This window comes from Melozone crissalis, unplaced genomic scaffold (assembly GCF_028551555.1).
Source record: "Melozone crissalis strain CALT ecotype California unplaced genomic scaffold, PUWL_Pcris_2 ptg000017l_1, whole genome shotgun sequence".
Lineage (NCBI taxonomy): Eukaryota > Metazoa > Chordata > Aves > Passeriformes > Passerellidae > Melozone > Melozone crissalis.
In genome coordinates, this window is record NW_026535795.1 from 12,015,047 (window position 1) to 12,042,814 (window position 27,768).

At 54.1% G+C, this 27,768-nt stretch overlaps 2 protein-coding genes across 2 annotated transcripts in view; one reads left to right on the top strand and one right to left on the bottom strand.

Moving 5' to 3' along the window:
* ACSS2 (acyl-CoA synthetase short chain family member 2) overlaps positions 1–15,453 on the top strand; it is a 31,613-nt gene extending 16,160 nt beyond the window's left edge. The window contains exons 3-18 of the mRNA XM_054274917.1: positions 680–771; positions 1,885–1,988; positions 2,271–2,343; positions 3,117–3,192; positions 4,061–4,175; positions 7,286–7,423; positions 7,664–7,834; positions 8,622–8,755; positions 8,978–9,110; positions 9,538–9,594; positions 9,868–9,948; positions 10,673–10,781; positions 10,922–10,990; positions 12,292–12,468; positions 13,171–13,245; positions 13,752–15,453. Of these exons, the coding sequence (XP_054130892.1) occupies positions 680–771; positions 1,885–1,988; positions 2,271–2,343; positions 3,117–3,192; positions 4,061–4,175; positions 7,286–7,423; positions 7,664–7,834; positions 8,622–8,755; positions 8,978–9,110; positions 9,538–9,594; positions 9,868–9,948; positions 10,673–10,781; positions 10,922–10,990; positions 12,292–12,468; positions 13,171–13,245; positions 13,752–13,894 (1,747 nt within the window). The 3' untranslated portion in view covers positions 13,895–15,453. The remainder of the gene's footprint in view (positions 1–679; positions 772–1,884; positions 1,989–2,270; positions 2,344–3,116; positions 3,193–4,060; positions 4,176–7,285; positions 7,424–7,663; positions 7,835–8,621; positions 8,756–8,977; positions 9,111–9,537; positions 9,595–9,867; positions 9,949–10,672; positions 10,782–10,921; positions 10,991–12,291; positions 12,469–13,170; positions 13,246–13,751) is intronic.
* A 1,747-nt stretch (positions 15,454–17,200) lies between these two features.
* On the bottom strand, positions 17,201–27,419 carry GSS (glutathione synthetase). The gene is made up of 12 exons (XM_054274921.1): positions 27,291–27,419; positions 26,094–26,239; positions 24,786–24,861; positions 23,877–24,016; positions 23,670–23,786; positions 23,371–23,451; positions 22,904–22,981; positions 21,298–21,364; positions 20,151–20,345; positions 19,218–19,299; positions 18,412–18,601; positions 17,201–17,441 (listed from the first exon to the last, which is right to left on the bottom strand). Exons 1-12 carry the CDS (start codon positions 27,417–27,419, stop codon positions 17,318–17,320), a joined length of 1,425 nt encoding a protein of 474 aa, XP_054130896.1. The 3' UTR covers positions 17,201–17,317.
* Between the last annotated feature and the right edge of the window lie 349 nt (positions 27,420–27,768).

The following is a 27,768-nucleotide window of genomic DNA, read 5'->3' on the forward strand; positions in this document are numbered from 1 at the left end:
TTTGAATCTCCTGATACTTTGGGAGTGCCACCTGATTTACATGGCTGAAGTGTTGAGTCACATTAAAATTTCACTTCAGTAGCAAATCATTTCCCTGGGGATGTGACATTCCTGTCCCTTGGCTCTCCTTCCCATCAGAGCCTGGGCTGCAAGAGCTTGGAGTTGGTTCACAGAGGAGCACAGGGAGAATAAGGCAGAGCAGGCATGACACTGGACAAACACACATGGGTGTATTTATATATGACCTTGGAAAACAAGACAGGCCTTGGCATCCCATCACAGCCCATCAGATGTCAGGTATTTGGGGGCTGTGTTTCATACCAAGATATCTGCAGGCATGAGCACCCAGGAGACAGAGAGCCATGCCATAAATCCCAGAGTGCTCCTGAGCCAGTGCACTCTTAGCTTTGGTTCTTTGTTGAGCTTTGGACTCTTCTTGCCTCTCTGAAAGTGCCAGTATTTCCATTTCACACATTCAATTGCTTTCAGTAGTGATCTACTCAGGGCTGGGCACTTTGGACTTGATTTTCCTACTATTAGTCCAGAACTGAATTTCTGGAGTTTGGTTACTCTATGCTCAGAAGGGCAGGTGAGGACATATTTGTTGGCCAGAACAGTTTTCAGTGTCACCCTTACCTTGTACTGCTGCACAGTAACAAAGATTATCTTGCTTTTCCAGGGAAGGGAATGAACCTGGGGATTCCGCGAAGATCACCTACCGTGAGCTGCTGCACAAAGTGTGCCAGTTTGCCAATGTCCTCCGCAGCCAAGGTACACAGCTGGGGCAGCAGAGCACTGCATACAGGGCAGGCATTTGGCCAAGGGTTTGGAGATTGGGGTCACTGCTTGTGTGGTTGCCAATCTGTTGAGTAATTCTCATCAATTTGTTCTGCAATGCACAGATTCATTCCTGGCTCTGTCTGTGAAAACTGATCAGTGCTGGTCATATCAGCTGTACAAGGAAGAAATCAGTGTTTAATGATGCTCTGGGGTTTTCCAACAAGCAGTGGGCTCTGGTTACTTTCCTGTTCCCTTCAGGCAGGCAGATGAGAACATGAATTGTTAGTTATCATCTCTCAAGAGCCATAGGGCTTTGTCAGAACCCAGGAAATTCCTCTGGCCGCCCTGGAGGATTCAAGACCCTGTCAGGGGGCTCAGAAACCTTGGCACAGAGCCCAAGACCCCTGTGCCTTTGATTTAGCCCTTGGAAAAAACAATTACCAACCTTGTATGAAGAATTACAAGCCATGAAAGTTTAAGTAGAATGATAGTGAATTTATCACAGGATGAAAAATAGATTTTTGAGGTTTTTAGAATGAAGGTTCAGGAGGCAAGATGGAAGAATCTGGGGGTGTCCAGCCTTTCTCCTTCTTCTTCTTGACCTCCATCTTCTGCTGTGATGTTGGCACTTTTAGATTAGTTTAAAGTAGAAACTCACTGTCTAACATAAGTGATAAGTATTAGAAAGTAATTGTAAATATTGTACATGTAGTTTTTAGTATAAAAAGATAACACTGCCTCTGAGGCAGGCAGGGTGCCTTGGACTATCTTGCTGAACAGACCTCAGCTGGACAGGAAAAGAATTTTATAGATAAGATACAATAAACAACCTTGAGACCCAGAAATGAAGAGCTCTGACTCCTTCTTTGACCACCAGGCTGGGAAAAGAGACTCTCTAACCCATCTCGGGGTCACTCTGACCAGCTAGAGATCCTGAGAGTGCTTGAAAGGCAAAACCCATGGCTGCTTCAGCTCTCATTGCAGCTGAAGCTTTATTGTGTGCATATAAACGTAGAATTAAAAGAATTGATTTGTTTCTATATCCTGTTCTTTTGCCATGTAATGTTCATTTTGACAAATGCCATGTTCACTTTCCCTCCATAGGGCTGAAGAAAGGAGACAGGGTTTCCATCTACCTGCCAATGATCGTGGAGCTGGTCGTAGCCATGCTCGCCTGTGCCAGGATTGGAGCTCTGCACTCTATTGTGGTAGGAACAAGCTCTTTGTGCTGCTCTTGGTGCTGAGCTCTGAGGGGAGCAGCTCTTGGTTTTGGGAGAGGAGCTGGAAAGATGAGTGCTGACCATGAGATGGATGGAAGCTCAGTTAAGATGCTGCTGTTGGCCTGCATTAACTGTGCAATGAGCTCCTTCAGCTCTCTGCATCAGTGCCTGGTGGTGAATCATTTGCCTTGGGTGAACAGCGCAGGAGCTGAGGGGTGTGGGCTGGGTTTCTGTGTGTCCTTGCTGACTCTGCTGTGTGCTCTCTGGCAGTTTGCAGGTTTCTCTGCTGACTCCCTTTGTGAGCGGATCCTTGACTGCAGTTGCTCCCTCCTCATCACAGCAGGTAAAACACACGTCTGAGCAGCTCTCTTCCTGTTGCCTGGCTGAAAGGTCTTTATTTTAAAAGCCTGGAAGTGGGAGAGAGAAAGCCAGTGCCTCAGCTGAGCCTCCCAAAGTGGGTGCAGTGCTGTAGCTGTGCCCAAATGCTGCTTCCCACTCCAAACACTGAGCAGCCCCTCAGTTTGTCCTGTAAAGCTTGATGTCACCAGCTGCTAATAGAATGTTTCCAAACACTTCTCATCCACGTTTCTCCTGCAAATCAGCCAGATGTTTGCAAGATGTATCATGAGGGAGGCCTAATGTAAGAATTCCCACCCTTCCCACTTTGAAAGACATTTCTGCTGCAGCTCCTGGCCTTGTAATGCAAAAGATCAAGAGTGTGGCAGTAGCTGCATGTAAGCCCACTGCATTTCCCCAGCTGTTTTCTCCAAAAGTGCAAGAAATAGTGTTTTTATTAATCCCAATGGCATGAAAAGGACCCACTAAACTGCAGTCTGTATTCTGGATGCAATGGATTATTTCCCACAGAATATTCCCAAGAGATTTGCCAGGTCAAACTGGGGCCTCTCCCAGAGAAGGAATTCCTCCATGTCTTTTGGCATGTGTTTCTCTGTGCTAATAAAAGGGTGCATTAGGAGAGCTTTCCCATCAGCTGTTTGCTTCCCCTCACTCCAGTGCATGAGTCTGCTCTGCCCTCCTGAAACTGCTTGTTGCTCCAGCTGCCTCAGGCTGCCTTGGCTGGGAAATCCTTCTGACATTTCCCTCAATGTTTTGCAGATGCTTTTTATCGAGGGGACAAGCTGGTCAACTTGAAGCAGATTGCAGACGAAGCCATCCAGAAATGTGTAGACAAGTAAGTTTGGATTCCCTTCGAGAAAAGGGCATTGCTGCCAGAATCTGCTCCTCAAGTGGGAGTTGTCATAGGTGGGCAGACTCTGCAGCAGGTCTGACACAAACAGTCATCAGATATTACAGAAAGGGAAATAATCCTGCTGAAATGCCTTTGCCAAGCTTACAGACACAGCATCTGTGTAGCTCGTGTGGGTTTGTGTGTTAGATCAAACATGGAAATTCAGGGCAGATAGTCTGCACATTACAAATTCAAACTCTTTAAGAAAATCTAAATCTTTATGTCTGTAAAAATAGGTACCTGGGAGGACAGAAGTGGTCCTGAAGCTGGGAATTAACTGGTGGAGAATGTGTTGATACCCTGAACAGTGTTGAAGGGAAATAAGATCATTCTGTCAGTGTTCTGTAGGCTGTCTTTTCCCTCAGAAGGGGGCAAACACCTACACCTCTCCTTGATGTATAATCAAGCTTTGGAAGCCTTTCCTCCCTCTGAGGCAGTCAGTCATGCCTAGGGCATGGAGCAGCCACTAACATCTCTTGGTAGGAGGGGTTGTTCCTGGTCACAGGCAGGCAAATTTGGGATTTGTAAGGAATCTCCACAGCAGTGTCCTGGGAGAGAGACTTGTGGGACCCCCAGGAATCACACCTGATAAATCCCCAGTAAACTCAGACTGTTTTTGCTGTCTGAGCTGTTCCGGTGGCTTGTGCCATTGGAAATTCATGGTGTACCTGGAGTTTGCATGGCAGCAAATGCTCCAGCTCAACAAAAGGAGCTCCAGGCCCCTTCCCTGCCTCCAGTGCTGCCTGTGAACCCCAGGAAGGGCTGGCTCAGCCCCTGAGCAGCCCAGTGTGACAGCTCCTTCCTTTTACAGGGGATTCTCTTTGAAAAAGTGCATCGTGGTGAAGCACCTGGGCAGGGAGGAGGTAGGAGCGGCTGGGACCTGCAGCAACTCTCCTCCTCAGAAGAAGCTGTGCCAGGAAGTGCAGGTGTGTTCCTGGTGGCATGAGAGGGGGGTTTATTATCACAGGCCAGAACCAGCAAATTGACTAGTGCAAAACCACCTCAGTGATTCTCTGAACACTCCTGTTCCTGTTTCACCCCTCCTTGCTGATGTTGCCATGTGAGTGGTTGAAAAATGGTTCCTATTCCTTACCAAGATCCTCTCCCTGCTGCTTCCTTTACCACCCTCACAAGCTGCAAGCTTCCAAAGCCACTAGGGACAAGATGGCCATTTTCCTCTGCCCAGTGCAAGGTTTTTCCTTCCTAACCCTTTGTCTCTCTCCCCTGTGTGCAGAGAGTGATGGTGTGCTGCACTGTAGCTGTGACGGTGGCAGCAGGAGAGGACACCCAGGAGATTTGTGCTCATGGCATGAGCTCAGGGCAGCAATCCTCTGCTGAGAGCAGTGCAGGGGCTGTGCAGCTGCCACAGGGACTCTGTCAGCTCTCAGGCTGGGGCTTTCATTTGCAGCTAGAGATGAAAGGATGTGAGCCAGAGGCATGTGGTGAGACAGGGGTGGAAGGAGGAGGTGTTGTGGAGCTGCCTGCTGAGCTCCTGAGCAGCCCTGCTATGCCCAGCCCTTACCTGCTCCAGAGGTTACTTTCAGCTACCCCACAGCTCCAAATCTTGCCATGTTGTCTTCTGTCCCACTGTTTTGGGTGATTATTTGCACTGAATTATCCCCAGGCTGCTGCTGGCTCAGAAATGGGTTGTGTTTGGGGAGTATTTGAGCTTTAGACTCTGCTTTCAGGAGGAGTGGTCTGTGCACATCCCTGGAACAAGAAGTCCAGCAGATTCTCTACCTTTGACTTATTTGCCCTCGTTCAGCTGTGTTAATTTTATTGGAGTGTTGCTCTTTGTTTGACAGCCTGGCCGTGTTCCTTGGCCTGCTCTGCCATTTCTCTTGTGAGAGCAGGGTAGATGCAATGAATGGGAAATCTGGAGCAGACCAGCCTTTCTGTGTGAGGTTTCCCTGGCAGGGGATTGCAGGGCAGCCTGTCCCTGTGCTGGTTCCAGTAGGTGAGGTGAGGTTTTTGTGCAGAATGTCCTGGGGGAGGCTGGAGGGTGTCTCTTACCCTTTGGCTCTCTTTACTCTACTTGTTTCCATACTGTATTAAGGATTCTTTCCCTCGTGGGTGCATTTTTACTGTGCCTTGTGTGAGGCTATAGGATGGTCTGTGGGCTGTGTGCTGGCTCTGTGCCTCTGTTCCCAGCCAGCCATGTGCAGGGGGTGGCCTTGGGGACCTGCCCTGGGGGCAGCTGGTGCCCTGGGAAGGTGATGGAAATGGGCAGGCTTCTGCTCAGAGAGCATCTCTTGGCCTGGCCCTGGATCTGAGCATTTTCCAGCCTGCCAGGTGGTGATTTTCCAGCCTTTCCAGCATCCAGGCCTGTGGGCTTCCAGCTCCCTTCGTGCAAAGCCCAGTGTGGATCCCCCCCTTCCCAGATTTCACACCCTCTTTGTGGATTTTTAACAGGAAAAAAAGACTGAAAGCTCAAAGAGACTCCACCCCAAGGTATTTACACACAGCACTGCCTTCCTCTTTTTGGCACCTCCCTTGTGCTTCCCGTGCAGCTCCCCACCTCCCTTAACTGCTGCCCAGCCACACGTGCCCTCCTAACCGTGGTGCCAGCAGCTGCATGGCAGAGACAGAGCCCACCCAGCTTGGCAGAGCTGCCCAGAGCCTGGGGGTGAGTGCAGTGCCACCAGTGCTTCAGAAACAGCCACAGGGGTGACCCCTGGGAGTGCAGAGCCACTGGGATGTCACCACTCAGGCCAGGCTTTGGCTCTCTGCCTTTCAGAAGCAGCTCTCACAATGCTCTTCCCTTTGTGGGGAGGCTGGCAGGGGGCACCTGCAGCAAACCTGCATCTCCAGAGCCAGCATCTGATCTCCTGCCTCATCCAAGGAGCTGTGGCTGTGACCCCAGGGCAGGCAGGCACAGACACACAATGCCATGGTGTGACCTCCTCCCTGGGCACTGGAGGCTGGCTGCTAAATCAGAGAAAACTGCTGGATAGCCTTGGGTTTGTTTACCTGGTGCCTTGCTGGGGGCTTGCTGGTGGGACAGAATTGTGGAAACTGCTTTGCCAGGTAAACCCAGGAGCCTGAGGGTCCGTGAAAGCTTTCCAAGTGTGCTAAACTGTCAAGCAGCTGGTGTCCCCTCCCCATGTGCAGGAGCTGTGGGGTCCCAGTGCCTCCAGATGTCTCATGAACATCTTTAGGGCTGCGGAGAGTCACCATGGGGCTGCTCTCTGTGCACCCCAGCTGAGGGAGCTGTGGTGAGCCTGGCTTTGTGAGGAGGAAATGTGCAGGGCTCTGGGTCAGGTCCTGCCTTCACAGAGATGTGAGAAGTGGAGGTCTGAGCTGAGGCTGGGCTTTTTCCCTGCCCAGCTTCCCTCAGGCTTCTCTGAGGAAAGGTGAGAAGGTCAGGGGAAGTTAAGTCTTGTCCTGAGCTGTGCCACCAGCCTGGAGAGGTGGGGAGCCAGAACAGCCCTCAGGGTGCCCTCTGCCCATCAGCCACAGGCTTGGTGGCTCTGTCACAGCTCTGGCATCTTCAGTCAGCAGTGCTGGATGGCTCTGCATTGGTGCAGTCACTTCTTAGCTGGGTAGTTATTACCTAAAATATCAGAGAACAGGTATTTTGGGTGGCCTGCAGGGCCAAGCAGTGTGAGCCCACAGTGCTGCTGTTCAACTCAGGCCGTGCTGTCATCAGGGTCCCCACAAGGTGTGTGGGACAGGTGGCTGTGCTTGCTGCTTGGCTGTAGCACTGCAGCACAGGGCAGGAGGAGCCTGGCAGTGGGACCAGCCCAGAGCAGCTGCTGCTGCCACCCACGGGGATTCACCACCATCACCTGTGGTCTGGACACTGCTTCAGACACGGCCTTGCTGCCAGACTGTGTTTGAAGGTTTCCTTGTGGCTGTGAGCTGTCAAAAGGAGCTTTGGGAGTGGGAGCTGCAGCTCTGGTGCATGGTTTGCAGCAGGCTGTGCTGTGAACATCCCCCTCAATGGCCTGTGATGGGGGCAGGGTTTGGGCTGTGCTCCTCATTCCCCCTTTCTTGTTTTTGGACAAGCCTGTTCCCAACCTTGTGCCTTCCTCAGACCCCCTGGAACCCAGCCATAGACACGTGGTGGCATGAGCTGATGTCTGGTGCCAGCACAGAGTGTGAGCCCGAGTGGTGCGATGCCGAGGACGAGCTCTTCATCCTCTACACGAGCGGCTCCACTGGAAAACCCAAGGTGTGCTCCCAGCTCCCTGCACGGGGCAGGCTGAGCCCTGGGGACCCCTCAGCTGGGGGAACTGGTGTGGGGGGTGCTGGGAGGCCCCAGCAGGAAGAGGAGCCACAGAGGTCTCAGAAAGGGGCTGTGCTGGTCATTCCTGCTCAGCTGCTGTTGGAGGCAGCGATGCTCAGCTGGGCCTGGCAGGGTGAGGGTGCTGATGGGAGCTCACCCTGACATTGCTGTGCCTTCTCCTTGCAGGGTGTGCTGCACACCATGGGTGGGTACATGATTTTTGCTGCCACCTCCTTTAAATACGTGTTTGATTACCAACCTGAGGACGTGTACTGGTGCACAGCTGACATTGGATGGATAACAGGCCATTCCTACATCACCTACGGCCCCCTGGCCAACGGGGCCACCGGCGTGTTGGTGAGTGCCCTGTGCCCCTGGCTGCTGTCACTCCAGCAAACGGGAGGTGGTGGTGCTGAGCTGCACCCCTGCATTGCTCTGTGATGGTGTGTAGGGCTCTGTGAGCAAGGGTGGTGCTCTATGATGACTTCTCGGGGGAGTAGTTTGTGTGTGGCCTTTTCAAACAACAGAAATTTTTGTAGTTTTTCAGACTGTTTCAAACTGCTCCCCTGTTTCTTTCCCATAAAAGTACAAGCCTTGAGTACCAATGGAGTCAGTGCTGCTTTGACTTAATGCAAAAACTCAATCAGGGAGTGATGTTTTCCCTGCTGTTGCTGATTTGACAACTTGTTGTCTAACTCCTGTGCCTGTATCTCTCTTGGCAGTATAACAGATCAGGGAGCCAGAGACCTATGCCCAAGAATCCCCGGGGAAGTGCAAGCAGGAAAATCACTGTTATGTTGGGGGAGGCCTTTGGGAGTTGTTGGTGCTTTGGGTTGTGATTCTGTCTCAGTGTTTGGACCTCTTGCCCTTTGCCACGTGGGCAGGGTCAGTTGGGCTGGTGGGACTGTGTCACTGTGGTGGCCACCCAAGTGCCTGTGCTGCAAGGGGGTGTCAGGGGACGTGCTAGGATGAGGGGGGATGCCATCTGCCCAGTGAGAGGGTTCTTGACCCGGGCTGGTTTCACTGTGTACCCCTATAGGGACATGCTGGGGTCCAGCTGCCGTTTGGCTCCTCCTGCTTGGGCAGGTGCTGCAGGTGGGGAGCAGTGAGGAACAGCTGTGTCACTGCTCTGTCTCCTGCTCAGTTTGAAGGCGTCCCCACCTACCCAGATGTTGGCAGGATGTGGAGCGTTGTTGACAAGTACAAGGTGACCAAGTTCTACACAGCACCCACGGCCATCCGGATGCTGATGAAGTACGGCGAGGAGCCCGTCAAAAAGTGAGTGCCAGTCCCAGGGGAAGGAGGATGTTGGCTTTGCACAGCAGATGCCAAAATGACCCAGGTCTCCTCTCCTCTCCTGTGGAAGAGTGCTGAGAAATCTCTGACCTGTACCTGGAAGGTCCATTTTGAGTAGCCCAGGGGTTCCCACAGGCTCTGCTGTGCAGCAGGCTCACAGCTCCATAGCCTGCTGAGCCCCTGCCCGCCCCCTCCTCTCTGCAGGCACAGCAGGAAGTCCCTGAAGGTGCTGGGGACCGTGGGTGAGCCCATCAACCCCGAGGCCTGGCTGTGGTACTACCGTGTGGTGGGAGAGGAGAGGTGCCCCATTGTGGACACCTTCTGGCAGACAGAGACGGTGAGTCCTGCCTGGGTGTCCCTGGCACCTCTCTGTCCCTTGTGCTCCCTGCAGGGCCTCCTTGCAGCTTTCCCTTAGTGGGGTTTGGGGTCTGTGGGGTCTGTTTGTTTGGTCTGCCCAGGAAACTCCTAATGTGCTCCTTCTCTTCCTATCCTGCAACTCAAGCAGGCTCCAAAAGGAGAAACCTTGCTCTCCCAAGGTTCTCTTCCTAACTCTGCTCTGGCCACTGCTCTCCTGCCCCTCTTTCTCTCCACCAGCTCCAAGTGTGTGCCCAGATTCCCCATCCACTGCCATATCCTTCCCAGGGCCCATCTCCACACCTGCCCTGAGTAGCCCTGACTGGGATGTGCTGTTCCCAGAGCTGATGGCACAGCTGTGGGATGGGCTGGCATGGCCCAAACTCACTGGTGTTTGTCTCTCTTTGCAGGGAGGCCACATGCTGACACCCCTTCCTGCTGCCACCCCCACGAAGCCAGGCTCTGCCGTGAGTACTCGTGTTCTCCTCCCCAGCAGCCTCAGCAGGCCCTGGCTGTGCCATGGCTGGGGGGTTGGAGCCTGCCAGGGGCTGGGGGGACAGTGGTGCACATGGAGAGGTGACCACCAGCCAAAATCTCAATCCCCATGCAGCCACACTTGTGGGCCCCATGTACCACAGCTCCAAAGCTGCCCTTGCCCTGCCTCCCACTCTCTCTGGTTAATGGGGGTCTAATTCAGGGATTCACCTCCATCTCTCCTTTCTCCCTGGTCCTCATGGCAGACATTCCCCTTTTTTGGTGTGGTCCCTGCCATCCTGAACGACTCGGGGCAAGAGCTGGAAGGAGAAGCAGAAGGTTTCCTGGTAAGGAAGGGCTGATCTTCCCCAGCCTCCCTTTGTCCATTCCCTGTGGCCTCTGGGACATTCCTGCTAGAATACCCACATCTTTTAGCCTAGGGAAGGGGTAGAGTCACCATCCTTGGGAGTGTTCAAAAAACGTATGGAGGTGGCACTTGAGGACATGGTTTAGTGGTGAATGTGGGTGATGGTTGGACATTTCCAGCTTTAAAAAATAATGTGGTAAGGAAGGGCTGATCTTCCCCAGCCTTCCTTTGTCCATTCCCTGAGAGCTCTGGGACATTCCTGCTGGAATACCCACATCTTTTGGCCCAGAGAAGGGGTAGAGTCACCATCCCTGGAAGTGTTCAAAAAATGTGTGGAGATGGCACTTCAGGACATAGTGAATGTGGATGATGGTTGGACGTTTCCAACCTTAAAAAATTTGTGATTCTGCCTCCACTAACTCTGGTCCACACACCCTTGGGTGGTGGGAACTCCCTCCAAGGCCATAACTATGGGAGCTTTTCCAGCTGATCACTAAATGCGCATGTGGGCAAGACAGCAGCATGGGAACAACAGCTCAGCCAAGCTCCTTCCCCCTGCCAAAGCCGCTGAGACTTTCCCAGTGGATCAGCACTGGCAGCAAGTGTCTGAGTGCTGTTTATGGCTGTCTGACATCTCTCTCCCTGTGGTGCCAGCCTGGGCTGTGGCTTTGGCTCTCACTGCCCAGCTGTGTGTCTCGCCCCAGGTGTTCAAGCAGCCCTGGCCAGGGATCATGCGCACGGTCTACGGGAAGCACCAGCAGTTTGAAACCATTTACTTCCAGAAGTTCCCTGGCTACTACTTGACAGGAGATGGTAAGGGGCTCCAGACTGCTGTGGTCACAGGGGCCTGGGGACAGCAGGGGGAATCTTGCCCTGTCCTGCCCTCAGAATCCCTTATCAGTTGCTCTGAGGGCTGGCACTGCTGCCTCACACTCATTTCTGGCTATTTTTAGGTTGCAGAAGAGATAAAGATGGTTATTACTGGATCACAGGGCGAATTGATGACATGTTGAATGTTTCTGGTAAGAAGGAGTTTTGTCTTCAGTGGGGACCAATGTGCTTTGTGACACCTTGCTTTGTGACACTTCTACATCCATTTCAAAAGCCACCTGCTCTAAGGGGATGGTTCTGCACCTGTGATTCTGCTCAGCAGCTTGTCCTCAAGGTGGATCCAGTTTCTGGGTCAGGGTTATTTCAGGGACACACAAAGCTGTGACTTGGTGACTTCCTGCACCATTTTCCCTGGAGACAAAGCCTTGGAGGGAAGGAACCTTCTGTAACCAGCCAGGGCACCTCTACTGCAGGATTTAGGGCCACAGGGAATTCACAGAGTTTGGGCAGGACCATGGGGTTGCTAATCCAACCTGCTGCTCCATTAAGGGCTCACCTCAAGGCTGGATCAGGCTGCTCAGAGCTCTGAAGATTCTCCCACCTCTCTCAATTGAGTCTTTGAAATTCAGCTGCTTCTCAGCCCATAATTTTCCATGTACTCTATTTAATACCTCCCTCCCTCCTTTCCTGGAGCCTGTATCCTTCAGGGATGTCCTGCTTGCTCTGAGGTGCTGCTTTACTTGCCCCTGGATCAAATTAGATCCTTTCACCTGACCGGCAGTGCTTGATTCTTCACCAGCTTCAATTCTGGGAGTTGACAACTTTGCTGTGGCTTTCTGTGACAGCAGTGCTGGGGTGGAAGGTCAGAGCACAGGTACAGGAGCACAGGTGTGCAGGACTGAGCTGTGCCCCTGCCCCAGGACATGGAGTGTCACTGCCCCTCCCCACAGCACTGGGCTGGAGCCTGGACTCTGCAGATCCAACCTCTTCCTCTGCACTTCCTGGCTGACCATGTGGGCAGCTCTCCTCTTGCCAAATCCAGCTCCTCCTCAGCCTGTGCCTTGGAAAGGCATCACTGTGAATGTTCATGATCTGTTCCAGAAAGCCTAAAGGTGGGAGGGGGAGCAGCCAAGGGAGGTGGCTTCTGCAGCTGGGAGACACCTGGCAGCTTCCAGAGCACTGCAGAAATGAGTGTCACTCTCCAGCTGTTGTCCTTTCCCAAGCACATCAAACTGATGCCCTCAGATCTGTAGTTTAGGGCCTTTTACAGACTCAGGCTTCTTCCTGCAGGTCTGTAAAGCTCTGTGTCCCCCTTGTTTGCAGGTCTCTAAAGCTCTGTGTCCCCCTTATTTGCAGGCCTGTAAAGCTCTGTGTCCCCCTTGTTTGCAGGCCTGTAAAGCTCTGTGTCACCCCCTTGTTTGCAGGCCTGTAAAGCTCTGTGTCACCCCCTTGTTTGCAGGCCTGTAAAGCTCTGTGTCCCCCTTGTTTGCAGGCCATTTGCTGAGCACGGCAGAGGTGGAGTCAGCCCTGGTGGAGCACCCCGCGGTGGCCGAGGCTGCCGTGGTCAGCCACCCCCACCCCCTGAAGGGAGAGTGCCTCTACTGCTTTGTGACCCTGAGAGAGGGCTACGAGTTCAGCCAGGACCTCACAGATGAGCTCAAAAAACAAGGTAGCAACAGGCAAATGTTGGGGAGCAGGCAGGGGGAGCACAGGTGATGGAGGGGTTTAGGACTTGGTGCTGCCTGTGGTCTGGGGAATGCAGTGTGGACAAGTGCCACAAGTTGCCTCTTGATTACACAGCAGGGTGGCAAAGACTCAAATTAGTTCTGCCAGCCTTTGGCAGCTCATGTGATGCCATCTCTGCCTCGTGGGAGCTGGCAGCCCTGTGAGGGGCTGGGTTGCTCAACAGGCTTTTATTTGCAGCAGGGCTCTACCTGCCAGACTGGGACATCCTGAGAGGATCATGGGGCTTCTTTAGGGAGGTGCTCTGGGTGTTTGTGCTCTGCTCTCAAGGAGCTGTTTGACTGCAAACTACCCCATTGAACGCACCAAACAGACCCATGGCAGCTTCTTCTCTGGAGGAACCCAAGAGTGAATTTGAATCAATCCTTGCTCTATCAAGGTCATTGTGTTGGTTGTAGCTGTTAGGGAGGAGTCTGGAAGATGGAGGGAGTGAAAAAATGAGTACTCTCAGTGTTGGGGAGATGTGCTTCTGGCCCTGATGGCATTGCAGGTCTTCCTGTCCCCAGGCACTGCCCTGCCAGGTGTCCCAGGAGCTGGGCTCTATGTCTTACCCTTCTGTCCTTTTATCATGGAAAGGATGTGTGGCTTCTCCTCAGCCCTACAATGAATCTCTCTCCTTTTTTTGCAGTCAGAGACAAAATTGGGCCCATAGCAACACCTGATTACATCCAGTACGCCCCCAGCCTGCCCAAAACCCGCTCAGGTGAGTTCCAGGGCAGGACTGGACAGTTCCTGCCAGTGGAAGTTGAGCAGCCCTGCTCTGCTGGTCCAGGGCTGCTCAGATTAGGGGAGGTACAAGCTCAGGGTGAGCAGGATGTGCAGGTCTGGTACTTCCCTCTTCTGCTAAGGATGCTGAAGAGATGCTGACTCCTGGGGAGAGGGACTTTTTATTTAGACAGATAATGAAGGACAAGGGGTGATGGTTTTAAACTGGTGGAAGGCAGGTGTAGATTAAATAGACATATGGAAGGAATTGTTCCCTGTGAGGGTGGGCAGGCCCTGGCACAGGGTGCCCAGAGCAGCTGTGGCTGCCCCTGGATCCCTGGCAGTGCCCAAGGCCAGGCTGGACAGGGCTGGGAGCAGCCTGGGACAGTGGAAGCTGTTCCTGCCCATGGCAGGGGGTTGGGAAGAGATACCTTTAAGGTCTCTTCCAACCCAGACCATCCTGGGATTCTGACTCCTGCTTCCCTTTCTTGGCTGTCATTACAGGAAAGATCACCAGACGCATATTGAGGAAGATTGCCAAAGATGACCACGAACTGGGAGACATCTCCACCTTGGCAGACCCGGGCGTCATCACACAGCTTTTCAACAGCAGATGTGACACTGTTCCTGCAGGAGCAGCTCAGTAGGACAGTGGCAGTGGCATCTGATGGGCAGGTCCCTCCAACGGCCACTGCCTGCCCGGGAAGGAAACCTTCACCTGTTGAATTAAATGTACCAATGGTAGAAACGAGGAGAGTCTGGCTCTGGAGAGGCTGTGTCCATGCCCTGGGTGAGGTGTCTGTCATGTTCCAGATGGATGTCACACATCTGAGGGTCAGCCTGGTGCACAGAGGGATTCATCCTCCTCCTTTTTCAGCACCTCGTTCTTGGTTTTAATTTAATTTTGGGGGGTTGGGGAGAGGGTGTTAACTTACTTTCTGTCTGGAGGGGCCCTGGCACCTTGTGCACAGTGGGAAGGAGCTTTGGGGCTTGCAGGGGAAGTGATGCTGGAGTTACTCAATGCAGGCAGGCCTGGGAGGGGCATCCACCACTGCCCACAGAGCAGCTGAGCTTCCTTTTGTGCTTGGAGAGCTGCAGGAGCACTGCAGCAGCCACATCATCACTGCAGGGCTGGGCTCATCCTGCATCCACTGGCCTGCTGCTAGCACAGCTCCCTGCAGCCTCCAGGGCACTGGGGCAAGGCTCCAGGGAGCTCTGGGCTTTAAACAGGTTTTGTGGGGCAATCTGATACCAAGATCTGCTGCTCCTCACTGTGTTGTGCCAGCTGGTGCATTGTCCCCAGCCCAGGGTCCTTCACTGGCCATGGACACCACTGAAAGGGAAAAGCCTTGGTGTGACATTTCCATGGAGCCCCAGTTTCTCCAGTTCTGCTGGACCAGCTCAGAGCTGAAGCAGAGCTGGAGCAGCTGGATGCTCCTCTTGTGTCCTGGGGGAGGATGGAGAGGAAATGGAGCCAGGCAGAGGCACCTTTCCCATGGCACCATGAGCACTGCCACAGCAGAGAAACCAAGGCAGGCAGGGCTGTGGGAGTCGTACTCATCTCCTCACCAGGAAAAATGGTGGGAGATGTTTCAAGTCAGTGTAAATCTGACCTGACTTAAGGATGATGAGAGCTACAGGCCCACGACCCTTTTCCCCAAGAGCCTTGACCACCCCCAGGGTCCTGCCAAAGCCATCCTTCCTCCAGTGAAGGACCTTTAACTCCAGCCGGGGCTGAGCTGGGGCTCATACCTCCTTTGCAATGTCTCTGTGAAACCTGCATGTGAACTCTTTGATTTTGCACTTAAACCAAAGGAGGACTGGGCTTTAAAACTTGCTGCAACAGCTGGTTTGGGGAGTGCCAGTGGCCTGGGATTACCTGTAACCTGAGCTGACTTGGGGCTGGAAAGGAGGAGCAGCTGCCTCAGGGTGCTCAGGGCAGGTGTTGGGCTGCTCCTCTGGGCTGTTGGCCAAGTCCCAAACCTCACTTGTTACCTGCTGCTCTCACTGGCACAGCACCTGTGTCACCTGTAACCTCGGTGCCTGCCTGTCCCCATGTGCCCCCACAGCTCTGTACCACTGGATTGTGCCACCTTGGTGACAAGGATTCCTACATCATCGTTCCTCCTGTTACTCTTTGTTAGCTATGTAATTTTGGCTGGAAAACAGCGAGAATTTAATGCAAAATTGAATAAAATTCAAGAAAACAAAATGGAAACAGGCTTGGAGTGGGTGTGGGTGGGAGGTGCTCAGTGCTCAGAAACCAGGACTGGCTTTTGGGATGGGGAAGGGCAGGTTCCTGCCAGTGATGTTTTTCCATGGACTGGGATTTACTGTGGCTGGCAGTGCTGGCTCCATCCTGTGCCTCAGTTTCTCCCTGCTCTCCAGCCAGTGCTGCTCCAAGGCTTGTGGGAAACACAAGAGAGTGTGACACACACACGTCACCAACCCCCTCAGACATCACTGGTTCCACGTTGAGGAGGTTCAGAGCTGTCAGCACAGCTCAGGGCTGCCTCACCTCCACCCCAGGCCTGCTCCCCTTCCAGGCACAGCCATGGATCTCTGCACACCTGGCCAGGTGTGCCCCTGGGCTTGGACAAATGCACAAACAGCAGTCAGATTGCACATTCCTTTTAATCTCTGGCTTGGGGTAATCAATCCCCCAACAAAACACCCAGGAAGCCCAGTTTCAGTCACACTTGGAGAATGGAGCAGTTTCCCAGGTGACCAATTGGTGATTGATGCTGCAGCAGCAAAGAGCCAGCAGGGCTGGCACTCAGCACACCCAGGCTGCAGGAATTCTGCCTTTGTGCTGCTTCTGTCACTCAGCACATCCTCTCTGCAGGAATTCTGCTTTTGTGCTGGTTCTGCCACTCAGCACATCCCATTCTGCAGGGATTCTGCCTCTGTGCTGGTTCTGTGTTACTGACAGGGCTGGGCTGAGGCTGCCTGAGCTCTTTGCTGCCAGAAAGGTGCAGCTTTTAGGGCTGAGGAGGAGAAGGGGCTGGAGAAAGAGGCAGAAGACCTTGAGCAGGAGAGCCCACACTGCTCCACTGCTGTGCTGTTCCCACTGATCCATAAAACCTGGAGGGAGCCACATCTCCCCCTCTGCTGGTGCTGGTCCCACAGTAAGGTGCTGGGAGCGGGGGCTGTGCTGCCCAGCCTCCCCTGCAACTCCTTCCTCACCACAGAGCTCCCAGGCTCAGCAGGAGCATTCCCAAGGCTGGGGCTCCCTGGCAGGAAGATGCTCAGGGTTTGGTTTGCAGTGGGATGCACTGGCCCCAACCCAGGGTGCTTTGGGATTTATCAACACACACAAGGCTCCAATTCTCTGCTGCCTTGGGAGCTGCCTCCACCTCTGAGGGATTCTGTGAAGATCTGTTGGACAGGGCTGCAGCAGGCAGAGGGAGCCTGCCCTGGACCCTGCGCTGCTGCCTGCCCTGTGTGGCACAGAGGCACCCAGTCCAATAAAACAGGAGTTGGGCAAAGCAAAAGCAAGAGGCCCTTGGGCAAATTACCCAGGGCAGCTGTGCCTGGCGCAGGAACCCTGAGGATCCTCAGGCACAGGGGAAAACAGAAATCAGGACAGCAGCAGCATGGGAAGGAGGGCTGGAGAGGCCGTGGGGAGTGGAGCTGGGCTCTCCTCTTTAAGCTGGAGAGCACTGAGGCACATAAAGGCTGATCCTTGCCCATCCACCTTTCTCCTCTCGTTCCTTAGGCTGTGTATGTCTCCAGAAACCATGCAGCATAAGGAGCTCAGAAGTGGGAGCAGCACAAAGTAGTAGTGGCACTTTGACCCTTTGCTCTGCATCCCCCTGCCCCCAGAACCCTGCAGTGCTGGGAGTCACAGCTGGGCTGTGCCCAGGGCAGGGCCCCTGAGCAGGCAGAGCAAGGGAATCCTTCCTGGAGGGGGAACCACCAGAAGCAGCTGGGGCTGGCACCCAGGACTCCATCACACAGTCCCTCCTCACAGCCTCCAGCAGTCAGACCGTGGCAAGCACCCTAAGGAGGAACCCCTGGGGCAGATCAGCTCTTGAGGCAGCAGAGCAGGAGGGTGGGGCTGTGGCTCCTCACACCAGGAACGGCGTGTCCAGCACGGCCACCCCCGCTGCCACGCCGCCGTCCGCGTGCTCGATGGCCTTGGTGCGCAGCAGGTGCCCGGCGGCCTCGTTCAGCAGCAGCTCCCTGCCCTGCCTGCAGAGAGAGACAGGGACAGTGAGCACAGAGAGGGACACTGAGCACAGAGAGGGGCTCTGAGCACAGAGACAGGGACAGTGAGCACAGAGAGGGACAGTGAGCACAGACAGGGACACTGAGCACAGAGACAGGGACACTGAGCACAGACAGGGACACTGAGCACAGACACTGAGCACAGAGAGGGACACTGAGCACAGAGACAGGGACACTGAGCACAGAGGGACAGTGAGCACAGACAGGGACACTGAGCACAGAGAGAGGGACACTGAGCACAGAGACGGACACTGAGCACAGAGAGAGGGACAGTGAGCACAGAGAGGGACACTGACACTGCAGAGCACAGCATTGAGCCCCTGCAGAGCACTGAGACCCTGCACAGCACTGAGGCTCTGCAGAGCTCCAGGGCTAACATGGGAGCCCTGCAGTGGTGGCTGCACTGGCCCCTCTGCAAATGGGCACTGCCAAGGGCTGAATGCTGCCAGAGCACCTTTGTTCCCAAGACTGTGTGAAAAGGACTTTCATTTATACCCTATGAAATGTCGCCTATGAGGGTTACAAAACCAGCTCTTATTAGAGTTGAACAGGCATTAGGCCATTAGGTATTTCAGAGACTACTAGGGCTTCAGAAAAGCCACACATGGGGCTTCATTCAGAACCCAAGAAATGCTCCCAGAAATCAGGGATGGGACACATGGACCCCAGGATCCCATTACACCAGTGACTGCAGCACCAGCCCTGTGGTTTCCCAACAGCTCGTGTGGCAGCAGGTTCAGAGCAGCAGCTCAGCATGAGCACATGTGCTCAGAGCTGCTCCAGGGGCACAGAGTGAGTGGTCACACCTGTCCCCTGCACCTGCATGTCCCCAGACATCTGTGCTGTGGCTGTGCTTGGGCTGCACAGAGGGCAAAATGCTCCTGCTCCACATCAGGAGCAGGGAACTGCCCTGGAACACGAGCACACTGCTCACCTGACATAGACACCAAAGATCCCGAGCTCAGAGATGCACTCAGACACTTGGAGGGGACTGTGAGCCCTCAGCAGGTAATTCAGTGCTGGCTGGGGTTTGATCTTATCCATCAAGATGTAGGAAGTTCTCTCAGGGCTGTCTTTGACCTTCTCCAGAACCTCCCTGAGCTCTTCACCATAGAGGTTGTTCCCTGGCAAACAAAAGCAGCACATCAAACCCTTCCAGAACAGCAGAATGCCCTGGTCCCAGCTCTGTGGGCCTGGCAGCCCAAATAACCCAGCCTTTGTCTCCCCAGGTGCTGCCTGGGCTCCCCATACCCAGCACCAGGGCCTTGGCAGCTCCTCCAGGAGCAAAACTGCCTTAGTGGCAGGACTAGCCCCCATGGCTATGAGTAGCCACAAGCCACCATTTATCCCTCAGCACAAGACCAGGAGCTGGCACAGAGCTCCTGCCTGTCCCAAACACAGCACAAACCACAATGGAAACCCCCAGAGCCCAGCTCACACCTCCAGAGCCCAGCTCACACCTCCAGAGCCCAGCTCACACCCCCAGAGCCCAGCTCACACCTCCAGAGCCCAGCTCACACCCCCAGAGCCCAGCTCACACCTCCAGAGCCCAGCTCACACCTCCAGAGCCCAGCTCACACCCCCAGAGCCCAGCTCACACCTCCAGAGCCCAGCTCACACCCCCAGAGCCCAGCTCACACCCCCAGAGCCCAGCTCACACCCCCAGAGCCCAGCTCACAACTCCAGAGCCCAGCTCACACCCCCAGAGCCCAGCTCACAACTCCAGAGCCCAGCTCTTACCTCCACCTTCACGCTGAGGCTTCAGCACGAAGCGGTCGGGGTCAGCGATGGCTGTGGCAGCCATTCTGTCACCTTCTTCACCCTGGCAGGAAAAGATGGAAACAGGTGAACACCAGGAATTATTTCTTCATGGACAGGGTGATTTCACATGGGAATGAGCTGGATGGAGTCACCACCCCTGGAGGTGTGTGGTGGTGTTCACAGGGATCCCAGGATGAGGTAAGAGATGAGAATCTTGACTCCATGTTTCAGAAGGCTGATTTATTATTTTCATAATATATCATTTTCTTTTAATATAATATATATATGATATATATTATATTAAAAGAGATATATATGATATATATTATATTAAAAGAAAAATGCTATATTAAAGCTATGATAAAAGAATAGAAGAAAGGATTTTATCATCAGAAGGCTTGAAAGGAATAGAAAGGAACGACAACAAAAGCTCATGACTCTCAGAGAGTCTGAGCCAGCAGGGCTGTGATTGGCCATGAATTAGAAACAACCAACATGGGCCAATCACAGATGCACCTGTTGCATTCCACAGCAGCAGATAATCACTGTTTACATTTAGTTTCTGAGGCCTCTCAGCTTGTCAGGAGAAAAAATCCTAGCAAAAGGATTTTTCATAAAATATGCCTGTGACAGAGGTGTTCAAGGAATGATGGAATGTGACACTCAGTGCCATGGTCTAGTTGATAATGTGGTGCTTGGTCAAAGGTTGGACTCTGATCTTGGAGGGCTTTTCCAACCTAAATGATTCTGTGAACAGCAAAGCATCAGGGAGCAGCAGGGGCTCCTCAGCAGATCCCTCTGAGCAGAGGCACCAACAAATTCCCCAAGGCCCCCTGCTTGAGAAGAAGAGAGGGCTTTGCTAAGAGCACAGCAGTGCGTGTCCCTCCCTGCTCCAGCCCCGCTGCCACTCACCTCATCCAGGGAGTAGAGTCCTGCAAAGGTGGCTCTGATCCGAGCAATGGCCTCGGGGTGGCCTGGCAGCAGCTTCTCCAGTGTCCCCTGCCTGCTGAGCTCCTGCTGCACCTTCTTGGTGCCCGCCAGCTGCGTGGCAATGTCGGGGCACTTCACCACCCGCGAGCGCTCCAGCAGCAGCCGCGCCTCCCAGTTCTGAGGCAGAGCAGGAGCAGCCGTGCCAAGAGGGAAAACAACACACAAAAGGTTTGCTCTGCTCTTTTCTGTGCAGTTCTCAACATATGGTTTGTCTCCTCCCCGCCTGCTGGCAGGGACAGGGGGTGGGAGTAGCACTCCAGAGAAAAGCAGGCACGAATTCCCCGCCACCTCTGGGTGGCACAGTTAAATTAATCCACAGTGTGCACCTTCCCCAGCTGGTCCAGTGCTGCCACCTCGAGACAACAGCAAGATCTGCTCTGTGCTATTATTACCTGCAGCCTGATCGTGCTAGGAGAGCACAGAGTGATCTGTAGACCAAGTCTGAAACCTTTAAGTAAGTTATACCTGTTACCCCGTGTTGTACAGAACATACCTGTACACATACCTGTTACCCCTATTGTACAGAACATACCTGTACACATACCTGTTAACCCCTATTGTACACAGAACATACCTGTACACATACCTGTTACCCCCTGTTGTACAGAACATACCTGTACACATACCTGTTACCCCTATTGTACAGAACATACCTGTACACATACCTGTTACCCCCTGTTGTACAGAACATACCTGTACACATACCTGTTACCCCTATTGTACAGAACATACCTGTACACATACCTGTTAACCCCTATTGTACACAGAACATACCTGTACACATACCTGTTACCCCCTGTTGTACAGAACATACCTGTACACATACCTGTTACCCCCTGTTGTACAGAAACAATTCAGTGCTGCACTAAGGGATGACGCCCTGGAGAAGAAAGCCACCCATTTTTCTTACTGCAGGGTCACCCACCTGCTCTCTGGAGCCTCCCAATGCTCTCAGCCCCACCAGGCAGGACTGACCCCACCCCAGACAGGGTAGCTGCCCCTGGGGTTATTTGGAGCTGCCTGGGCAGTGCCCAGCTGTGGTTTCTGGGGCAGGGGGGTGGGTACTGACCTGCTCATCGTAGACCTGGGGCACGTAGCCCTCCCTGTAATACACCACTGCGACCTCCTGGCCGTCCCTGCAATGGAAAGCAGAAGTGCTCACAGAGCCAGGTCCCAGCACCAAGCGGGGATCACAGCCCCCTGCCCCTTCTCCTCTGGCCTTCCTGCTCCTGCCTGGCTCTGCCACAGCAAGCCCTGGCTCCTCTCCACTGAACCACAGCTCAGCCTGTCCCAAGGCACAGGGAGCTGACACTCAGCCTCTGCTCTAACCAAAGGCTCAATAATTCTGACACCCAGCTCTGCAGAGAGGTAAGCACCTCATTTTTAACATCTTTTAACCCCATGTTGGCCTGAGGGACTCAGGCTGGAGAAAAGGAGGCTCAGGGGGGACCTTGTGGCTCTGAACAACTCCTGACAGGAGGGGACAGCCAGGGGAGGTTGGGTTCTGCTCCCAGGGAACAGGGACAGGATAAGAGGAAATGTCCTCAAGTTGCACCATGGGAGGTTTAGACTGGAGATTAGGGGAAATCTCTTCACTGAAAAGGTGCTCAAGCACTAGGACAGGTGGCTCAGGGCAGTGGAGGAACCTGAAGACATGAGGCTGTGGCACTTGGGGATGTGTTCAGTGGTGCTGGGTTACAGGCTGGACTTGATCTCGGGAGTCTTTTCCAGCCTTAACAGCTCTGTGATTCTTGAAGCTGGAAGGAACAAAGTTCTTCTGTGGCAATTCAAGGTAAGACATCAACTCAACAACCTGAGAGGCACCAAACCAGCCTGCCAGGGCTGGGCTGGCAGCACAGCTGTGGCACCACATGCCCAAGCTTTGACATCAAAACTGTGCACTTGCTCTGGGAGCTGCTTCAGGCAGACAGGAGACATCCAGCAGTGACAGGGGGGATGCTCAGGAGGAATAACAAGGGATACGCTTTCCCCTCAACTACCAGCCATGACAGTACATTCATTAATTAAACACAGCACAGACCCCAAAGGTCAAAAAATCTCACTACAGAAAAATCATTGTCATGAAACTACATGTTCCCTTAGGTTCACAGTCCAGCTCATAGGAGTCCCTTCCCTTGGGTTCTATAGCTCCCAGCACATTACCTGGAAATAGGACAAACGTCACACTCGGGACCAGCTGAGAGTCTGTGATCCTCCCATCCTGGTCTCCACAGGGACAGGCAAGACACAGAGACTTCAATCCCAGAGATCCCCAAAGGACATGAAATGCTTCCTCCTCCTGCACTACCAACCCAGCCCAGCTCCCCGTGGCAGAGCAGCACGTGAACAGTGAACAGGAAATGGCTCTGTGGGAGCTCTCAAACAGCCAGGGCTGCTCAGAGCAGACCTTTGTGGAGGAGGTAAAGATCCCCCAGAGCAATGAAGGCTGAAGGAGGGAGGTTATGACTGCAACTGTAAGGCACTGATGTGTATCTGCAAAATCTCACCACCATGAACACAAAGCCATCTCAGCTCCAGGAGGAAGCAGCAGCCTGGAGCATGGAAGAAAACTGTTTCTTCAGCCATTTCCTCCACCCAGCTTTGGCTGCAGGCTCCCCCTGGCAGCCCCACGTGCCCAGGAGCTGGCAGGAGTGCGCACCTTGGCTCATACTCACATATACAGCCTCCTGCTGGCATCCAGGGAGCCCTGCTCAAACACGTCCCGGAACCGCTTCCTCAGCACGCGGATGTTCCTGCAGGAGCAGTGCCACAGTCACCAAGCTGGCCACCTGAGCTGCAGGTCAGGGGTGGAACTCATGGGTTCCTTCACAGAGAGCCTCAGGCTTTGTGCTACGGAGCCAGAGAAATCCTACAAATCCCAAAAACTCCCTGTTTAGGAACCCATCCTACATTTCCTATGATCTGCCAGCTGTTTGCTCAGCTGTCTATACCAGAAACTGAACCATAACCTCCTTCCTTTCCCCTCCCAGGAAAATTCCACCTTTACCTGTTCCATAAAACTCCCTGTTTAGGAACCCATCCTACACTTCCTAAGATCTGCCAGCTGTTTGCTCAGCTTTCTATATCAGAAGCTGAACCATCTCCTCCCTCCTTTCCCATCCCAGGAAAATTCAAACTTTACCTGTTCCAAAGCTCATTTTCTACACAACGCTGATCAAAAATATTCCTCTGGACGTCCTCCACCAGAAACATCACCACAGCCCTGGAAGAGATACCAAGGACATCATTAAACCCATAAACACTCCACATGCTCCTAGCTGGATCACCAGCTCTCCTGGATTGTTACATGAAACAAGGGACACTGGCAGTGTGTTTGGCATCTCCTCCCAGGCTCCCTCTTCTTCTCACCCTTTGAGATCACCCCACCTGAGCAGGACAGCTTTCCATCTCTTGATTCAGGCTCCCTGCTCTGCTCCTTACCTTTGGGACCCATAGAGCTCCCAAGCTTTGGCAATTCCCAAGGCCAGCCCCTTGGCTGGGTTGTTGGGCAGCAGCTGTGATGCCTCCTCACTCTTTCCCAGCACTTTCAACACCAACCTGTGGAACACAAAGCTGTAAATGCCATGTCCATGGAGCAAGGAGCAGCCTGGGGAGCACAGGGGCCATGCAGGGGGAGGTGCTCCTTACCTGTGGACATCAGCAGTGCGGGAGGTGAGCCCCCCAAAGCTGGCAGCAATGGTGTTTATTTCTATCTGCCTCAGAGCTGCTGCGCCTTCCAGCCCACAGTCAAACATGTAATCGGAGCGGTTGATGCCCAAAAACACAGTCTGCAACACAGGGAGGGCAGCTGGGGTCTCCTGTGGCCTGTAACTGCAAATCCTTTGCTGACCTTGCTTCAGAATCCTCCCAGGGCAGATCCAGAGAATCCAAGAATGGGTTGGGCTGGAAGGGACTTTAGAGACCACCCCACCCCAGTCCCTGCAGCTGGCAGGGACCCCTTCCACTACAGCAAGCTGCTCCAAGCCCTGTCCAACCTGGAATTGAGTATTTTCAGGGATGGGACAGCCACAGCTTCTCTGGGCAACCTGTGCCATCACCTCACCACCTGCACAGTAAATTTCCTAATATCTCATCTAAACCTGTTCAATGTCAGTTTGAAGCCATTCCCTCTTGTCCTGCCACTCTCAGTTTGACACAAACCATGCAGGTCACACACCTGGGTGCTCTGCTCCCCTGCCCACAGCCCTCTCAGAGCTCCAGAGGAGCTCCCAACACTGAGAGTAAAGGCGATTCTGCAGGGTGGCCTGGCCAGGGCAGGTCCCAACAGGACACATGTCCCTGCACACTCTGAGGCTCCCAGAGGACAAACCCCATAAACTCCTCCCTCTCGAGGCCAGGCTGTTTCCAGCAGCACCAACCAAAGAGCTCAGCTGCTCAACAGGGCAAGGTCCTGAGCTCAGCAGCTGTGACAAGACATTGCAGGGCAGGGAGTGACCAGCCTGGCACAGCTCAGAGTCCAAAGCTTGCAGCCAGAGCCCAGGCACCCCCACCACAATGCCAAGGGGCACAGACCACGGGGATCCCCTGCCCAGGTACCTGAGCCAGGCCTTCCTCCAAAACCTGCTTGTAGATTCTGAAGAGCCGAGCTGTGAAGTCGTCGACCTTGATGGTGCTAGAGAGAAACACAGACCAAGTCAGCCTCCTGCTGCTGTCACAGAGGAGCAAGAGAATTCATTATTCTGCAGAAAAAGCCCTTAGCAGGGGCATCCTCCAGCACAAAGAGCAGAACCATGTCCTCTGGGGATCTCTTGGGTTTGAACTGGGGCTCAGCCAAGTGCTATAACACTGTGAAACACCTCCCCAAGAATGCTCAGTGCAAAACCACAACACAAACCCAGCTTGCCAAGCACAGCTTCTCCACAAAAGGCCCTCCTGTGCAGAGGTGACTCACTGCCAGGGCAGAGATGGGACAGAATTCTGCAGGTTCAGGCAGAAACCACAGGTCTCTCTGGGCCTGCACACACAGTTCAGAGAAGCCTCATCCAATCCCCCTGTCCTGTCAGGCTCCAAATCCCACACTCTGTGGTCCTGCTAGAGCAGATCTGGCTTTTCCTCGGGGCCCCAAATCCTGAACAGCACCTCCAGGGAGCTGCCCTGGCACAGGGCAGGCACCTGAGCACACACAAGCCCCAGGTGCTGCATTCTCTAAGCACAGGTACAAACATGTCCCCACAGGCTCTGGCTGCAGCCAGCTCTGGAACAGCTCCAAAGGGTGAGGATTTAACAGAACAAAAGGATGCTGGAAAACAGCCACCTCTGCTCTGTCCCAGTGTCAGAGGCAGCAGAACACGCACAGGCAGCACAGAACAGGCAGTGGGAAGGGAAGAGGGATTTGTGCAAGCATCAGCCCCACAATCACAAGTGACAAAGTCAGGGATGGTCACTACAACCCAGGGAAACAGCCACAGATAAACTCAGCAGCATCCAGGAGCCAGAGCTGGGCAATTCTCCTGCAGCCACAGCTTGTGGCTGGGAAAGAGGGCAGGGGGTGACTGAGGGAGGGTGTGGAAACAGAACAGACACCTTTTCATCACTGCTGCAGCACAGCTGGTGGGTACTGAACAGACACAGGCAGATGCAGAATGAGACTAAGAGACTCCTAAAGCCAGGACTCAAAGACTCCAGTGATTTGCATTTAAGGCTCAGGGGCTCAAAAGCTCACAAGTATGAATTCACAAGCCTGAAAAAGTGGCAAAGTTGAAGATGATAGCAGGGAATCAGGTCTTGGCCAGATGTCCCATTTTCTGGGGCCCAACAAGACCTCAGAAAGGCAGAGATGCCACAAGGGTGATAAAGCTACACATTTAAAATATTTCATTAAAATGCAACATGCAAAAACATTACCTGGCCAGAGTTTGCTCCAGGAATTCTCTGTTTTGACTGACAGCATCCACCAGCAGGTTAAAATCCTGCTGGACGGCGTAGGCTTGTTCAAACAAGGCCCGTGGCACTGCGGATGGGAGCAGCGTGAAGGGGGCATAATTCACCACCTGCAGGCAGGGATGCAGCACAGCACTCAGGTCTGGGCAGCTCAACAGGGGCTAAGGAGGGGCTTCCTCTGCTTGTCTGAAGGCTGAGGAGCAGTGAGCAGGGTTGAGGCCATGTGTGTGCCCTGCTTCTGAGGGTTCTGCTTTATGAACCACCCGCAGGGGGACTGGGCTGACTGCCTCCCCCTTGAACTGGACAGCACTGCCTCCAGAACTTCTCAGGGGCAGAGAAAAAGGTAATTTGCCAGTCCTGGGTTCTGGCTGTTTGGTTCTTACTTCCTTTGATCCCTGCTCCAGAGCCCTGGCTCATCCTACGTGCACAGGGTCACACTCACAGCCCATATATTATACCACAGAGAGGTTTCCAATTCACCTGGATTTTTACATCAAACAAGGGACACTGGCAGTGTATTTGGCCTCTCCTCCCAGGCTCCCTCACCCTTTGAGATCACTCAGAGCCCTGATCTGACATCAAGTAGCAGTGCTTTGGTGAATACCTCCCTCCTTGTACCCCTGCCAGCTGCCTGCGTGCCCCCAGGCTCCTCAGGGACCCTTCCCCAATGGTGCCCCACCCGTCCTGCACAGGGGCACTTCTTCCTCTGAGACCCCTCATGGCATTCTGCTCCAACAGGCTGAGCCCTCCCAGCCCAGCCATCCACCAGGGATTGCTCAGAGGCAAATCCCACACATCAGCCACCTCCACCCCTGTCACCTCACCCTAGTTATGGGACAAAGGCTGACTGCAGCTGGGAACATGCCAAAAGAGGCCCCTCTGTGAGACTCTCCTCTGGTTCAAAGGTTCATCTGGGTGGTGAGAGGCTGGGAAAGGGAATAACTCCCAGCACTACAACAGGCAACCTCCTAAACCTTCCCAGACCTATACTTCTCCTTGGAAAAGGGAATCTGTATGGCAGGGCTGTCCCTTGGGAGCCGTGCTCATCATTGGGATGGGCTGAGAGCTGCACCCCAGTGAAGGACACTCAAAGCTGTCCCTTGGGGAGCCGCTCCTTGCCAAGGGCTCAGGAACCCCGGCACGGCAGCGCTGTGCACTCACATCCGAGGCGTTGGGCTGCTCCCCGGTCCGCATCAGCACCCCCGCCAGCAGCGCCGCGTCCACCGCCACCGCCGCCGCCTCCCGCACGGCCGCCGCGTCCCGCACCACGTCCTGCCAGGCCGCGGCCATGGCAGCGCTACGGGCACAGCACGGCGTCACCGCCCGGCCCGCAGCCCGAGCCGGGCCCGGCTGTCCCCGGCCCCTGTGCCCTGAGCCCCGGCTGCCCCCAGCTCCAGTGCCCTGAGCCCCAATCCTCGGCTGTCCCCGGCCCCTGTGCCCGGCTCCCCAGCCCCGGCTATCCCCGGCCCCTGTGCCCTGAGCCCCGACCCCTGTAACCCTGAGCCTTGGCTATCCCCAGCCCCTGTGCCCTAACCTCAGGCTGTCTCCAGCCCCTGTGCCCGGAACCCCGCTCTCTGTCCCCAGGCCCTGTGCCCTGAGCCCGGCCCCTGGCTGTCCCCGGCCCTGTGCCCTGGCTATC

Excerpts from the sequence above, each read along its gene's own strand:
- GSS (XM_054274921.1), bottom strand. The coding sequence starts at position 27,419 with ATGGCCGCGGCCTGGCAGGACGTGGTGCGGGACGCGGCGGCCGTGCGG. Across the intron at positions 23,787-23,876 it reads CGCACTGCTGATGTCCACAG|GTTGGTGTTGAAAGTGCTGG; the intron begins GTAAGGAGCACC and ends TGTGTTCCACAG. Across the intron at positions 23,452-23,669 it reads GAGCTCTATGGGTCCCAAAG|GGCTGTGGTGATGTTTCTGG; the intron begins GTAAGGAGCAGA and ends TATCTCTTCCAG.